The sequence below is a fragment of the Pteropus medius genome, unplaced genomic scaffold, assembly GCF_902729225.1.
Source record: "Pteropus medius unplaced genomic scaffold, Ma_sr-lr_union100, whole genome shotgun sequence".
Classification (NCBI taxonomy): domain Eukaryota; kingdom Metazoa; phylum Chordata; class Mammalia; order Chiroptera; family Pteropodidae; genus Pteropus; species Pteropus medius.
Genome location: NW_024342648.1, coordinates 955,153 through 968,854, shown reverse-complemented (window position 1 = coordinate 968,854; position 13,702 = coordinate 955,153). Strand labels below are relative to the sequence as shown.

General features: G+C 56.8%; 1 protein-coding gene across 4 annotated transcripts; it reads left to right on the top strand.

Moving 5' to 3' along the window:
- The first annotated feature begins 58 nt into the window (after nt 1-58).
- G6PD (glucose-6-phosphate dehydrogenase) lies at nt 59-13,702 on the top strand. Of its 4 annotated transcripts, none has more exons than XM_039867006.1 (13): nt 59-262; nt 1,123-1,250; nt 9,264-9,301; nt 9,383-9,491; nt 10,183-10,400; nt 11,279-11,437; nt 11,538-11,663; nt 12,000-12,093; nt 12,458-12,644; nt 12,900-13,135; nt 13,202-13,278; nt 13,398-13,490; nt 13,591-13,702. In XM_039867006.1, the coding sequence occupies exons 1-13, from the start codon at nt 151-153 to the stop codon at nt 13,679-13,681; spliced, it is 1,668 nt and encodes a 555-aa protein (XP_039722940.1). In that variant the 5' UTR covers nt 59-150; the 3' UTR covers nt 13,682-13,702. The 4 variants fall into 4 exon arrangements, with proteins under 4 accessions (XP_039722940.1, XP_039722941.1, XP_039722943.1 ...); XM_039867007.1 differs by lacking the exon at nt 59-262 and adding an exon at nt 392-548; XM_039867009.1 differs by lacking the exon at nt 59-262 and adding an exon at nt 527-643.

Below are 13,702 nucleotides of genomic sequence, written 5' to 3'. Positions count from 1 at the left end.
GGAGGGGGCGTGGCTGAAGCCGACCCCGCCCACAAACGGAGCCGAGGGGCGTGGCCACGCTACCAGCGGAAGTGGAGCCCTCAGCGAGGGCGCCGGGCCGCCTGGGGCGGGGGAGAAAGCCAAGGCTGTAGGGGCGGAGCCGGGCCAGCGATGGAGACGTTGGCAAATGGCGCGGCGCTGCACGCTGACCCGCGAGGCATCGGGGACGCGACACAGCGGCACCGGGGACAGCGGGATGCTCGCGGCCCAGGAGACAGCGCAGGTGCCCAAGGGGCGAGGCGGGCCAAGGGAAGAGACCTCGCGCGGGGACCTCGCGCGTGAAACTCGCGCGCGGACCGGCTTGGGATGCGCGCGCACCTGCCCGCTCCCCGCCCCGCGAGGGAGGGACGCATGGAGTCTCCGCCCGCGCTCCTCGCCTGAGGCGGTCAGCTCAGATCAGGTGCCCGCCCCCGCTGGTTACATGGACCGGCAGGTCTCAGGCCCCGGAAACGGCCGGGAACTCTGGGCCTGCGAGCGTGACAGGCAGTGGCGGCAACGGCGAGGCTCGGGTAACGAAGTGGGCGGGCGCCACGCCGGCGGAGGGGCACGCCGCGCCGTGAGGCCCTCCGATTTGCCATTCTTGAGAGGCGGGCATAATCAAAGGGTATTAACGCAACCCGTGGGACCCTTGAGGAGACCAAGACCCTGAGAGGACCAGGGACTTGCTCGCCCGGGTGTCCCAGCTTGGCAGGAGGAGGGCTGGAGCAGCAGAGTCTAAACACGCTTCAGCTCATTGTGGAGTTTCCACCCGATTCCAGGGTGAGACGAACCTAGGCGGGCGGCGCAGTGTCCCGGTACAGGCTTACTCAGTCCCTCGGAACTGAGGCTCTAGTTGGAATCCACTAGCGCTCTGGGTAATTTTGTAATGTACGCGGTGAAAGAAGGCTGCCTGGGGAGTATGGCCGGAGCTCAGAGCCAGCAGTTTCTAACTTCCCAGCCATCCCGCCCCACCCTTCACGGCCAGTGGTTTCAAATAATCAGACTTTAGCTGGATGAAAACCCAAAAGACCCCTCGATCAAAGGGGCCGACTTCTCAAAGCCCTTCTGTTCTCGTGCCTTGTCAACAAGTCTGTCTTTCACCAGAGAGCATAATGGCAGAACAAGTGGCCCTGAGCCGGACCCAGGTGTGCGGGATCCTGCGGGAAGAGCTGTACCAGGATGATACCTTCCATCAGTCCGATACACATATCTTCATCATCATGGGTGCATCGGTAAGTCTCCCCCAGGCCCCACGTCTTAAAAGCTAAACTTACAGTGTGATATCGCTTCAGGTCCCTTCCTGCTGGGTGCCTGAGCTTTCCCAACTGATTGTCGTGGGGCCACATGGGCTCTGCTCACTTGGGCTGTCCCTCTTGCTCCTGCCATGTGCCACTATCACCCCGGCACCAGCTGGTGTACACAGCCATGAGGCATTTCTAAACTCTGCCCAGCGGTTGACGCAGACCGGTGTCCCGGAGCTGGACGGCCCTCGGGAGCTATCTGATTGAACTTCCTCCTCCGTGGGGAAAACTGAGAGGCAGACGGGGGAGGCTGTTCATTCTGTGTGTATCTTTTTCAAACCTTTTTATGGCTTAACGAATGTCACACAGTCGGTTAGTTCTAGAGGCAGGATCGAAGGCTCAGTCCCCACCTTGTCTGTCTCTACTACGTCAAGTTCCCTGGGAACAAACACTCGAGCTTTCTTCAAATATTATCTCTTAGCCCCAACTTCCAAGGCCTGCTGACCCAGCCCGCTGTCTAGCCGGAGGCACTGCCATTTTGCTCTGATAGGAAAGACCAGGGTCTCCACACTAAAGCCCCCTCCCAGTGTTCCGTGTGGAAACGAGATCTGCCGAGTGGCAAGGTGGGGACAGGGGGGACTGGTGAGACGAGCTGCCAGGGTTATCTGGAAGTAAAAGCGGCCTCCCCTTTTCACTCTTAACCTTGGACGTGACCAAGAATCTGCTAAGCATCACATGGCCATTTTTACCCGTAACTTATTGTATAATCTTGAGCAAAAGTTTCATCCAAACTAGATAAGAGATAATAGACGTTGGCTCTCTGCGCCTTCCACGTCACAGCCCCCTCCACCGGGGGGGACCTCGGTCCTTTGTATGTGTATCAGAACATGCTGCTCCCTGCCAGCTTTGGGATCCTGATCAGAACTTGGAAAAGGAGCGCCAGAATGCAGGGCGGGGGACAGAGCCGGGGGCCGGGGCTCCGCCCCTGAGGGGAAAGGGGGAAGGGCTGTCCTAGCAATGTCCTCTGACTCCCCCATAAGCCCAAGATTGGGAGCAGGAGAAGTGTGGCCTCCATCCTGGCCTCAGCCTGGTCCCCTTACAGGACCCATGTCTGCGCTGGCCACAACCTTAACACCTAGGACGCTGACCATTAGGCCCTTTGTCCAAAGAATACTGTGGAGGAGAAAGGAACTCAGGATTATTTCTCCTCCTTCCTTCATCCCTGGAGCGGAGGCTCCCAGGCCACAATAAATGGCTTACAATTCCAGGCCCTTGACTCTTATCGGACACTTCACTGAAAGCATCCAAGTTTGCCATGCGACCTGGGGCAAGAGTCTTCCCCCGTCTGAACCGCAGTGTTTCCATGTAGCAGATGAGAGCTTTTTTTTTTTAAGTTTTTCCCCTTTATTGAAGTTCGCAAACGAGGGCTTTGGAAGCAAGTGCCAGGGTCTTCGGGCTCCGCCGAGCTGACCCTGTGACTCCTCGCTGCCTTTACCTGCGGCCAGCTTGGGGTTGGGCAACTTCGTTTCTTTGCAATCAGTAGGGTTCCCCTTTTCCTCTCTGCTCTGGAAGTGACAACCAGACGCTTCAGAGCAGAAGTGGGAAGTGCCACTTCAGCAGGGCGGAGGGGGACTTCAAAGAAGAGCCTCCTGTTTGTTTCTCTGTCCTCCTACTCAAGGGGTCTGGAGCGGGGTGGGCGGGGCTCCTCCGCTCAGGCAGCACCTAGAACAGCGCCCAGAATCAGGCATCACCTGCCTGCACCCTCTGTGCAGCAGGCAGGTAGGCAGCAGGCAGGTAGGCAAGGTGGTACCCTGGGAAAACAGTAAGTCTCTGTTTATTCAGCTGACAAATGGCGACCGAGTGCCTTTTCTGCAGCGTAGCGACACAGGCCCAACCCTCCTCGTTGGACCTCTGTGCTGGGGGGCCGAGACCCAAGGCGGGTTAGCAGCCCAATAAGAGTTCAGAGTGGCACATGTGACGGAAGACACAAATGGTCTCTGTGTCCCCAGCGCCCCCGCCCCCACCCCCACCCCCAGCACACAGATCTCATGAGGAAGGCCTGCAGAGCAAGGCTGAGGGAGCACTCCATGCAAAGGGAAGAGCAGACACAGAGCACCCAGTGGCTGGGGGGGCCCCCCCGGGGCAGGCCAGGCCAGGCCCATGCGGCCATCCTCCGCCCCTTCCTCCTCCCTCACCAGCTTACCCAACCCTCGCTTTCGCACCCAGCTTCCTTCCTGGGTGCATCGCAATACTGGAATTATCCAACAGGCTTCGAACCGCTCTCTGTTCCCCCCGCTGCATAGCCACTTGCACCCTCTCAGGATTCCCACCCCCGAGCAGAAAGGAAGCGGAGGTACTTATTGTCCCAGTCCAGAAAGCTCTGGAATGAAAGCAGCCAGTTTCTCCTTACAGACCAGTATCAGGGGAGGAAACTTGGGCCTGGCAGATCATGTCCTTCTTCATCTGATAAGAACTTGGCCAGGCCAGAGTGACTTCCCTCCAGGGGATGTGGAAAGGAGTGGGGCCGAGAGAAAGAGCTAGAACTGGGAGTCCGCTTGGGCTGGATTGGCTCACTGCGGGGGCCTCAGCGAGCCCTTCGCCTCTCTGGGCCTCACGCTCCTCTCCTGGAGCACAAGGGCCACCCCAATGACCGGCCTGTGTCAAGGATGACCTTGCAGCCTTGGCCCCTCCCTCTCTTCAAGATGTTTCTGGGCTGCCTTCCCCTCGGTCAATAAGTTTCTTGCTGTGTCATGATGATGTTGGCACCCCACCAAAGCCCTGGTGATTCACGAGCCCCAGGGTGGAGGAAGGAGGCCATTCGTTGGCTTTGCAGCCGAGCCTACCTCAGCGACCTCCAGCTCTGTCACTTCAGAGGCCGGGAGCCAGCTGGGCCCCAGCCAGGGCCTAGGCTCCACCTTGGGAGACCTAGCAGGTCCTCGACCTGACTGACCCAATGGGGACAGGACGGCCCACTCCCGCGGCTGGCCGCTGGCCTGTGGCGCCTCTTGCAACGCCTTCTGCCCCAAAACCCTCACCGACGCGCGTCGGCAGTGGTTTCGCCTTATAAAACGAGGCTGAAGTCAGACCTGGGTGACAACAGGCAGGTGGCGGCCCAGGTTCCTTTGCCCCGGCCGGGCCACATACCGGTGCCTGGAGATCCTAATCAGACCCTGTTTCTCCAGTTAAGTCACTGTGTCCCCAGTCTCCGCTGTGGTCCTTGAACGAAATGAGGGGTCTGGGAAAGATTGCCGCATCTCACCAGGAGCCCCTGTACCTGCCCCACCCCCACATGGCGTGCTCAGATTTGCTCAGGAGTCCAGCCCAGGCCGGCAGGGAGGACAGGCTGCCCCAGGCCAAGGAGACCGCCGCCGGCCCACCCCCCCCCCCCACTATCCTGGGTCTTACGTCACCTCTCCATTGGGCGACTTGAAGCCCAGCAGACCTCTGGTTACAGGGACTGAGCTGAACAAGGCAAGCAGGTTCTATCACTAATTAATTCCCAAGGGAACGGGAAGAACAAACAGCTTGGACTGTGGGGCACTGTGACTCAGCAGACAGGAGATTGCTCCTTGCTACCGATCCATCGCTTACAGTCTGCCTCGGTTCCTCGCAGCCTGCTGGAGTTCGATGGGAAGCTAACGTTACCTGGCACGGGGAGGCTGAGAGCAGTTTGCAGGCCACAATTCTGGTGGTTTCTCCTGGGGGCTGCTAGTCCCCAGCAAGCTGGTCCTCTCTGGAGTGGGCGGAGCCAACACTGAGCCAAGGTGTCATGAGCAGGGTCCCCCTCCTGCCCCACTGGTAGGAGAAGCCAGAAGCAGGCGTTCACCGAGGGACATGGAGGGAGAACTTGATGCCCAGACTGGGGGTCAGACCTGGACCTTGAAGGACCAATAAGAGCAGCCATCTGATGTGGCTGTGGCAGTGTTTCACCCGGAAGGTGGCGATTAGGATAGAGACCCGCTCCAGAGCAGTTGGCAGGCGTGGGCAGGCACGCTGTCAGGGAACCCTGGTTTGGGAACCACGCACTTTGGAAGTTTGGGGTCCTAGTGGAGCCTGGAGATGGCCAGTACACACTGGCCTGTGTGGGCTTGGAGCTCGCTGAACTCTGGGCTGGAAGACACTTGCAGTTGTCTGCATGCGGGTCCCCACCCGAAGCCCCAGGAGGAAGTCAGGTCACTCAGGGAGACCGGAGGCGAAGCAAAGAACAGGAGCAATGTGACGATCGCAGGCGACAGCCAGCTCTGAGCTCCTGATCGTGACGGGGCGAATCCCCCGCAAGTGGGAAAGAATTCAGGTGTGAGCCTGAGTTCGGGACAGAAGGGAGGTTCGTTAGAGAAGGAGTAACGCTCGGCAGACGGAGACGCGGTCTCTCAGAGACGGGGAACGAGGGAGTGAGAGAGACCCCCCAAGCGTTCGGGGAGCTCGCTCCGCACGCGACCCTCAGTTTCTGGGAACGGACGGCTTGAAGTTCTGGTTTTCCTCTCCCGGCTCTGCAGCGTTAAAGACCTGTTGGCCCGTCTCGGCCTTTGTTCTGCAGGTTCCCCCGCGGTCCGCCGCAGGCAACGAATGGTCTGCGGCTTGGTTCGGAGTAGGGTGCAGCTTAAAGACCTCGTTTCCCTTTCCGGGCCTGTATGCGGCGGTGAATAGTTCGTTAGGATCCTCGGCGGGAATCTCTCTTTGTTCTGTAGGCTCCCTGGTCTGCTGCAGGCTCTGAATACCACTTGGTCTCCTAGTCAATTCGTGTATTTCTCATGCTTCTTCCCAGTATCCCTCTCAATGGCCTGCAGTCTCAGAAATGGCCCGTGCCCACCCCCCCACCCATAGTGGGATTGCCCGCCCAGGAGCACCCCGCAGGTCCCCAGTGCCTTCCTAACTACCTGTCTCTAGGGGGATTTTTAGCCAGGTCGGGATCGCTTTGGTTCTGATCACATGGCCTCCATTTTGCAATGGTCACGGTGCTTCTAAAAGGTAACCTCACATCAGATACTCGGTTCTCTATCTCTGGGGTTGGTTTTTCTGCCTGGGGCGAGGGCTGATCCACCTGGCCAGGCACGTTCCCCCCTGTTGATTGGCGACGCCCCACCGAGCGTGGGTTGCTCCCAGACTCATCCCGTGCTCCAATTACAGGGTGGGCAGATGAAAGGGCTCCCTGCTCTGTTCTCCAGGAGCCTGTGACATCCCTGCCTCGTCCTCATCCACCCAGAGGGGAGAATTCCTTTGTCAGGTTACAAAATAAAGCACGCTGGAATGGCCGCAGCGACTGAACTAGAGCTTGGGGAGAAGGAACTTGGTGATTCTTTCTCGTGAGTCTCCCGTCTCATTTGTGGGGTCCACCGTATTGTCCGCTCACAGTTGCCGTGTGTCGCACCCGAACTTTTATTTTGGAAAATTTCACACGCGCACGAAGTTGACAGAATAGCACGTCGAACAGCCACTGTCCACCGCCGAGCTGCCACGACATTCTGCCATCTTGCTTCACACACTTCCCACCCTCTGCTTGATGATCGTTTTTTTTCCGTCTTGTTTTTTGAGGCAAAATTCACACACATCGAAATGCACGAAGCTCAACTGTACAATTGGTTACACACCTTTATCACAATATGGGATGTCTCCATCTTCTCAGAAAATTCTCGGATGGCCTCGCCAGCCAATCCACCCCCTGCTCCAGACAACCGCTGATGTAATTTCTGTTACGATAGATTATTTTTTTGCCTAATCTGGAGCTTCAGCTAAATGAGACACAAGACTCATAATCAGTCTTGTGTCTGGGTTTTTGGCTCAGCATGTTTTTGGGATTTGCCTGTGTTGGGTGGGATCGCTAGCTGTCACTTGTTGTCACTGAGCAGTAAGCCCATCGTGTGAATATACAGCTCGTCCATCCACCCGTTGATCATTTTGAGCATTTGGATTGTTTCCAGCTTGGAGATTTCATCAATTAAGGCTGCTGTGAACATTCACGTACAGCGTTTGCCCCGCGCCGTGTCCAACGCTCCGTGTACAGCAAATCCTAGTGGGTGTAAAGTGGTATCTATTTGTGGTTGAATTTGTGTTTTTCTCACAACTGAAGACCTAGACCATTCCCTCACATGTTTATTAGCCATTCATTTCTCTTCCTCGTGAAGTGTCTGATCGAGCCTTTAACCACATTTTGAATTGGGTCGTCTTATTTTGTTGTCGGTTGGCTTATATATTCCGGATACAGACACATTTGGTGAATATGTTATCCCAGTATGTGTTTTGTCTATTCCTCTTCTAAATAGCGTCTCATGAACAGGAGTTTTTAGTTTTGACGAAGCCTTAATTTATCGTTTTGTTTTTTTTTTCAGGTTATTGTTTTCTGTGTCCTAAGAAATCTGTGCTTACTCCTATCTATTGATTTATTTCATCTAGCCCTGGTAACCTTGCTAAACTGTCATTATAAAAATTTTCCTGTAGCTCGGTTCGAGGTGATCTTGTTTCAACAGACTGTCATCTATGAATAACGCCCGTTTTGTCACTTCCTTTCTGCTCGTTACGCCGTTTTCATTCACCCGCCTTGCTGCGCGGGCCTCTAGTTGAGCATTGACTGAAGAGCCAATAGCAGGTACTTCTCTTGCTCCCAGATTTTTGAAGGGGATTTCTCCACGTTCCCCCACACTTCCCCATGTTCGTGGGGTTTTACAGGTGTCCTTTATCAAGTTAAATAAGTACGTTCTCTTTTATCCCTAATTTGATAAGCGTTCATATCATGATAGATGTAGAACGCTCTAGAACACTTTCTCTATATCTAAGAAAGTTTAGCAAGGTCGCTAGATTTTTAAAAATCAATAAATAGGAATAGATGAAGATGATTTTTCTAACTTTACGCCTTCGATCTGTTCATGTGACTTTCAACGATTTTGTGCTTTTTGATATCAGACCCACCTTTTATTCCCAAGGTGCCCCTGGAACTTGGTTCTGACGCATTACGTTTTTAACATTGCACCATTGGGTTTGCTAGTGTTTTCTGCAGGGTTTCGCATCTGCGTCCCTGAATGCAAATGAGCTGGGTGGGACCTTCCCCCGTTGACCTTCCTCATAGATCTCATTATGCAGATTCTGCTCTGCGACGGGGTCCCGTGCTGTTTGCAGCAGACTTTGTCTCAAAATGGAGCTCTCTCTCCTTGGCATTTTGGTAGAACCAGAAGGCGAAGCTTCCTGTGCTGGGGTCAGGGTTGGGGTTGTCTTGGTGGGAAGGTTGGGGGCTGCAAGCTTCTTTCTTTAATGACTGTCTCCCACTCAGGTCCCTTACTCCGTTTTGATAGGTTGGATTTTTCTTGAAATTTGTCAAACAAGGAATAAGGTTGCTCATAAAACCGTCTTCTGTGTTGCGTAACTATCATTTTGTCACATCGCACTCTTAATTCTTGGTGCATTTTAAAAAGCGATCTTGCCAGAGAGTTATCTGTTTTTTATTAGTCCTTTTCAGATACCACCTTTTGGCTTTGTTCATCTTTTTTGGTGTGGTTAGTTTGTTTTCCATTTAATTTTTTTGTTTTTCATTATTTGCTGCCTCGTGATTTGTTTGGCTTAAAAGGTCTACTGTCCTGTTTCTAACTTCTTAAATTAAATGCTTTAGCTCATTAGTTTCGAGCCGTTCTTTTTTTTTTTTTTTTTTTTTTGCTGACGTGAGCATTTAAGGCCACATCTCACGAGTTTCCATGTGTGCTCCTTTCATTACTATTCAGTTCCAGAGAATGGAATTTTCACGGTGGCCAGGTTAGTCGGTGTCGTGGTGCCTCCTGTCAGCACAAGGTCTGTCCACCTCAGGGTGGCTCCTGTGACACACAGACACAATCAGCTCAAGGTCAGGATAAAGGGCCAGCACGGGTTCTAATTTAATGTCCTCTGGCTACATACAGGGACGAGGTGGGTGTGCTTGGGGCTGAGTGGTGACCCCGAGTGAGTACCTGGGTCTCCAAGAGGGAAAGTGATCTAGGTCGTGTCCCCAGCCTCTCCTAACCATGCCTCTTTCCCCTGCCACAGGGTGACCTGGCCAAGAAGAAGATCTACCCCACCATCTGGTAAGTGTCCCCTCACTGCCCTTCACCCTCCTCGCCTTCCCTGCCCTCCCGGCTCAGGCCACGGCCATGCTCTGCCCTCAGGTGGCTGTTCCGGGATGGCCTTCTGCCCGAAAACACCTTCATCGTGGGCTATGCCCGCTCACGTCTCACGGTGGCCAATATCCGCCAGCAGAGCGAGCCCTTCTTCAAAGTGAGTGGCTTGGGGATCTCTGCGGGGGGCATCCCCCCGGCCCATTCCACTCCCGCCCTCCGTTCCTCCTCCCCCCGGCCCTCCTCCCTTATCCTGGCTAAGTGGCAGGGCCTGTTAGAACAACTTCTTTGCCCTCCTCAAAGCCACCCACACTGTCCTGCCAGACTGGTGCACAAGCTCTGCCCACCTGCGCCCACCGCTTCCGTGATCACGGGAGGAGCACTGGGCGCAGAGTGGGGGCAGGGACCTTTCCAGCCTGAGACTGCGGTTTCCCAGCTGCCCCTCGCCTGGACTCCCTAGCTCCTCCCTGCTGTGCCCTGGGTCCAGAAGCGGGAAAAGCCTCTCTACCATGGCAGTCCTACAGATCTGTGTTTTCCCAACACACCTGATTTTGGGGGTAATGACTTTGGAGAGAGGCGTTTCTCCCAGGTCGAACTTTCCTGAAGTCTGACTTCTATCTTGGGGCACTAGGTCCCCAGGGGTGACAGGGCCCAGCCTGCGACTGCTGGGTCCCATCTCCTGCAGTGTTCCCGCTGCCCTGGCCTCCCCCTGTGGGTGTGCAGAGCTGACAAGACAGGGGTGAATCCAGTGTCGGGCCAGGACTGCTGATCCCCGAGGGAGCCTCCCTGGCCATGGGGTGAGCGACGGAGGGCTGAGGAGGGTCCGATTCCCCTGTGTCTGTCTTTCTCAGGCCACCCCTGAGGAGAAGCCCAAGCTGGAGCAGTTCTTTGCCCGCAACTCCTACGTGGCTGGCCAGTACGACGACGCAGCCTCCTATCAGCGTCTCAATAGCCACATGAACACCCTCAACCAGGGGTCAAAGGCCAACCGCCTCTTCTACCTGGCCTTGCCCCCCACTGTCTATGAGGCTGTCACCAAGAACATCCGAGAGAACTGCATGAGCCAGACGTAAGGCTTGTCTTTTGCCCCTCCTTCCCGCCTCCTAGGTGTGCCCTGCCTTAGCTTGGCCTGCCCTGGCAGCTATCCAGAGCCCCTGGGGCAAACTGGTCTAGGGAGTCTGAAAAAAGATGGATGCTCCTGTTTAATTAGCTCTACAAAGAAGGGAGGCTGTAAGGGAGGCTATCGTATGATAGCTTCTGACAAGCCTTACTGAAAATTCTACCACGCATATTTACATTCCGGATCCTGTAGACCAGGGGTCCCCAACCCCTGGGCCATGGACCGGTACTGGTCCGTGGCCTGTTAGGAACTGGGCCACACAGCAAGAGGTGAGTGGCAGGCCGGTGAGCGAAGCTTCATCTATATTTGCAGCCGCTCCCCAGCGCTAGATTACAGCCTCAGCTCCACCTCAGATCATCAGGCCGGTCTCTGGTGCCAGAAAGGTTGGGGGCCGCTGCTGTAGACTGTCAGGTTCATCTCTCTAGAAATCCAAATGTCCCTGGCAGCAGTTCCCGCTTCTACCACAAGATGGCAGTGTGACTCCATGAAACTGCCGGTTGCGTCTCTGGCTTTTTGGCATTTCCCAAAGTGCTCCCCATGACCACGAGGTGGCAGTGTTGCTCCATGAGGATCCTGCTGCCCGCGCTCTGTTGTTTTCCCAAAGCCAGTCATCTGTTTCGTTTTGTCCTGGTTTTGAACGCAGAATGCCACGTTAACTCTTACTGGGGTCTAGCAAACAAAGGGACCTTTTCCCATTTTTAAACCCATGAAGATAGCTGTGCCCTTGAGGTACCCTCCCCTTGCTCCCCCACTAGCTCCCAGGGCACGCCTGGTCCCACGCCCTGAGGAGGGGTTATTGGGGGTGACACGGCTCTGGGCTCTTGCAGAGGCTGGAACCGCATCATTGTGGAGAAGCCCTTTGGGAAGGACCTGCAGAGCTCCGACCAGCTGTCCAACCACATCTCCTCCCTGTTCAGCGAGGACCAGATCTACCGCATCGACCACTACCTGGGCAAGGAGATGGTCCAGAACCTCATGGTGCTGAGGTGCGGCCGGCGCCGGGTCTGGGGCAGGCACGGGGGGCCCAGCCTGCCCCGCTGCTGCCCGTTGGATGCGCCACCAGCCTCTGCCCCGCTCCTCTCCCAGGTTTGCCAACAGGATCTTCAGCCCCATCTGGAACCGGGACAACGTTGCCTGCGTCATCCTCACCTTCAAGGAGCCCTTCGGTACTGAGGGCCGTGGGGGCTACTTCGATGAATTCGGGATCATCCGGTGAGAGCCTGTCTCCCCCGCCCAGGAGGCCTGCACGGGCGTGGGGCGCGATCCACCTCCCCGTGGGGTCTCCCGTCCCTGTTGTAGGGGGCTGCTCCTTCCCCCACCCCGAGTTCAAATTCTGCAGCGGGAGTATCTGAGCAGTTGGTGGCGACGGGAGGGTCACCGTCTCTTTCCTTTCCTTGGGGGCACCTGGCAAACACTGAGGACCAGGAAGCAAGTCTTGTAACTTGGTGCTCGAAAATCCCCAGAACCTGGCCACAGAGGAGGGGTCCAAGGCGGGCTCACTCCCAACCTGGAGGCCCCTGACCCGACTTCTACCCGCTTCCCCACCAGGGATGTAATGCAGAACCACCTCCTGCAGATGCTGTGTCTCGTGGCCATGGAGAAGCCCGCCTCCACTGACTCGGATGATGTCCGAGATGAGAAGGTGGGTGCGGGCGCACCCTCCTCATGCCCGCTGCCAGCCCCATCGACCAGCCCTGAGCACGGGGTGCCCTGGCCTAAGAGTCGGAAGCGCAACATGTCATGTTGTGGGACTAACAGTGACTGCCGTGTGACCAAGGGCAGACCCATTGTCTCCCTAGGCCTCCACTTCTTCAGAAAAAAGGAGGCGTTCCTGGAGGGCCCATGGGTCGGGAATGGGGCCATGGCCGTGCCCTTGGCTAGGTGGGCAAAGCTGAATGGGTATCTCCTCCTCCGGGAAGCCCACCCTACTGGGCCATGTGGCCCCATGCACAGGCTGTTTCGCCTTGTTACCCAAGGGGCCCCTCGCTCCCCCGCCTCTCTCCCAGGTCAAGGTGTTGAAATGTATCTCAGAGGCAAAGGCGAGCAACGTGGTCCTGGGCCAGTATGTGGGGAACCCCGACGGAGAGGGCGAAGCCACCAAAGGCTACTTGGACGACCCCACAGTGCCCCGTGGGTCCACCACCGCCACCTTTGCAGCTGTGGTCCTCTATGTGGAGAACAAGAGGTGGGACGGTAGGTGACACCTTCGAGCCTGGCAGGCAGGGCTGGCGTGTCCTCGTGGAGCTCTTCTCCTGGGGTTCGGTCCACTTGGGGGCAGTGGTCACCGCCACATGGGACACGGGAGGGGAGAGGGCCAGCAGGGTGGGCCACCTCGCTACACACGTGCGTGCGTGTACTCACTGCCACTCATACATACGCACCCTGTCACACTCACACACACACACACACGCAGAGCCATTCTTGAGACCGGCCTTGTCCCCCACCCAGGGGTGCCCTTTATCCTGCGTTGCGGCAAAGCCCTAAATGAGCGCAAGGCCGAGGTGCGCCTGCAGTTCCGAGACGTGGCTGGCGACATCTTCCAACAGCAGTGCAAGCGCAACGAGCTCGTGATCCGCGTGCAGCCCAACGAGGCTGTGTACACCAAGATGATGACCAAGAAGCCCGGCATGTTCTTCAACCCCGAAGAGTCGGAGCTGGACCTGACCTACGGCAACAGATACAAGGTGGGCGCCCGGCCCTGGGCGGGGGACTCTGTGCGCGGGCAGCCTCAGTGACACCCCCTCTCGCAGAATGTGAAGCTCCCTGACGCGTACGAGCGCCTCATCCTGGACGTCTTCTGTGGGAACCAGATGCATTTTGTGCGCAGGTGAGGGTGACCCCGTGCCCGTGTGTGGCAGGGGCCAGGGCTCTGGGCAGTGGCGGCGGCCAGCTCCCTCCCTCCCTCCATGTCCCCGCACCCTCCAAAGCCACAGTGTGTCCCCTCAGTGACGAGCTCCGGGAGGCCTGGCGGATCTTCACACCGCTGCTGCATGAAATCGAGGGCAAAAAGCTCCAGCCCATCCCCTACGTTTACGGCAGGTGAGGGGGCAGGCGAGGGAGCCTCCGGGGCAGAGGGATGGGAAGGAGGGTGCCGAGACCCAGCCCCCTCACATCTCCCCTCTGCCTGTCATTCTCCCAGCCGAGGCCCGGCGGAGGCAGACGAGCTGATGAAAAGAGTGGGCTTCCAGTACGAGGGCACCTACAAGTGGGTGAACCCCCATAAGCTCTAAGCCCCGGGCGAGCCCACCCCG

Coding starts and splice junctions, on each gene's coding strand:
- G6PD (XM_039867006.1), top strand. CDS start 151: ATGGAGACGTTGGCAAATGGCGCGGCGCTGCACGCTGACCCGCGAGGC. Junction 10,401..11,278: donor GAGAACTGCATGAGCCAGAC/GTAAGGCTTGTC, acceptor GGGCTCTTGCAG/AGGCTGGAACCGCATCATTG. Junction 13,491..13,590: donor ATCCCCTACGTTTACGGCAG/GTGAGGGGGCAG, acceptor TCATTCTCCCAG/CCGAGGCCCGGCGGAGGCAG.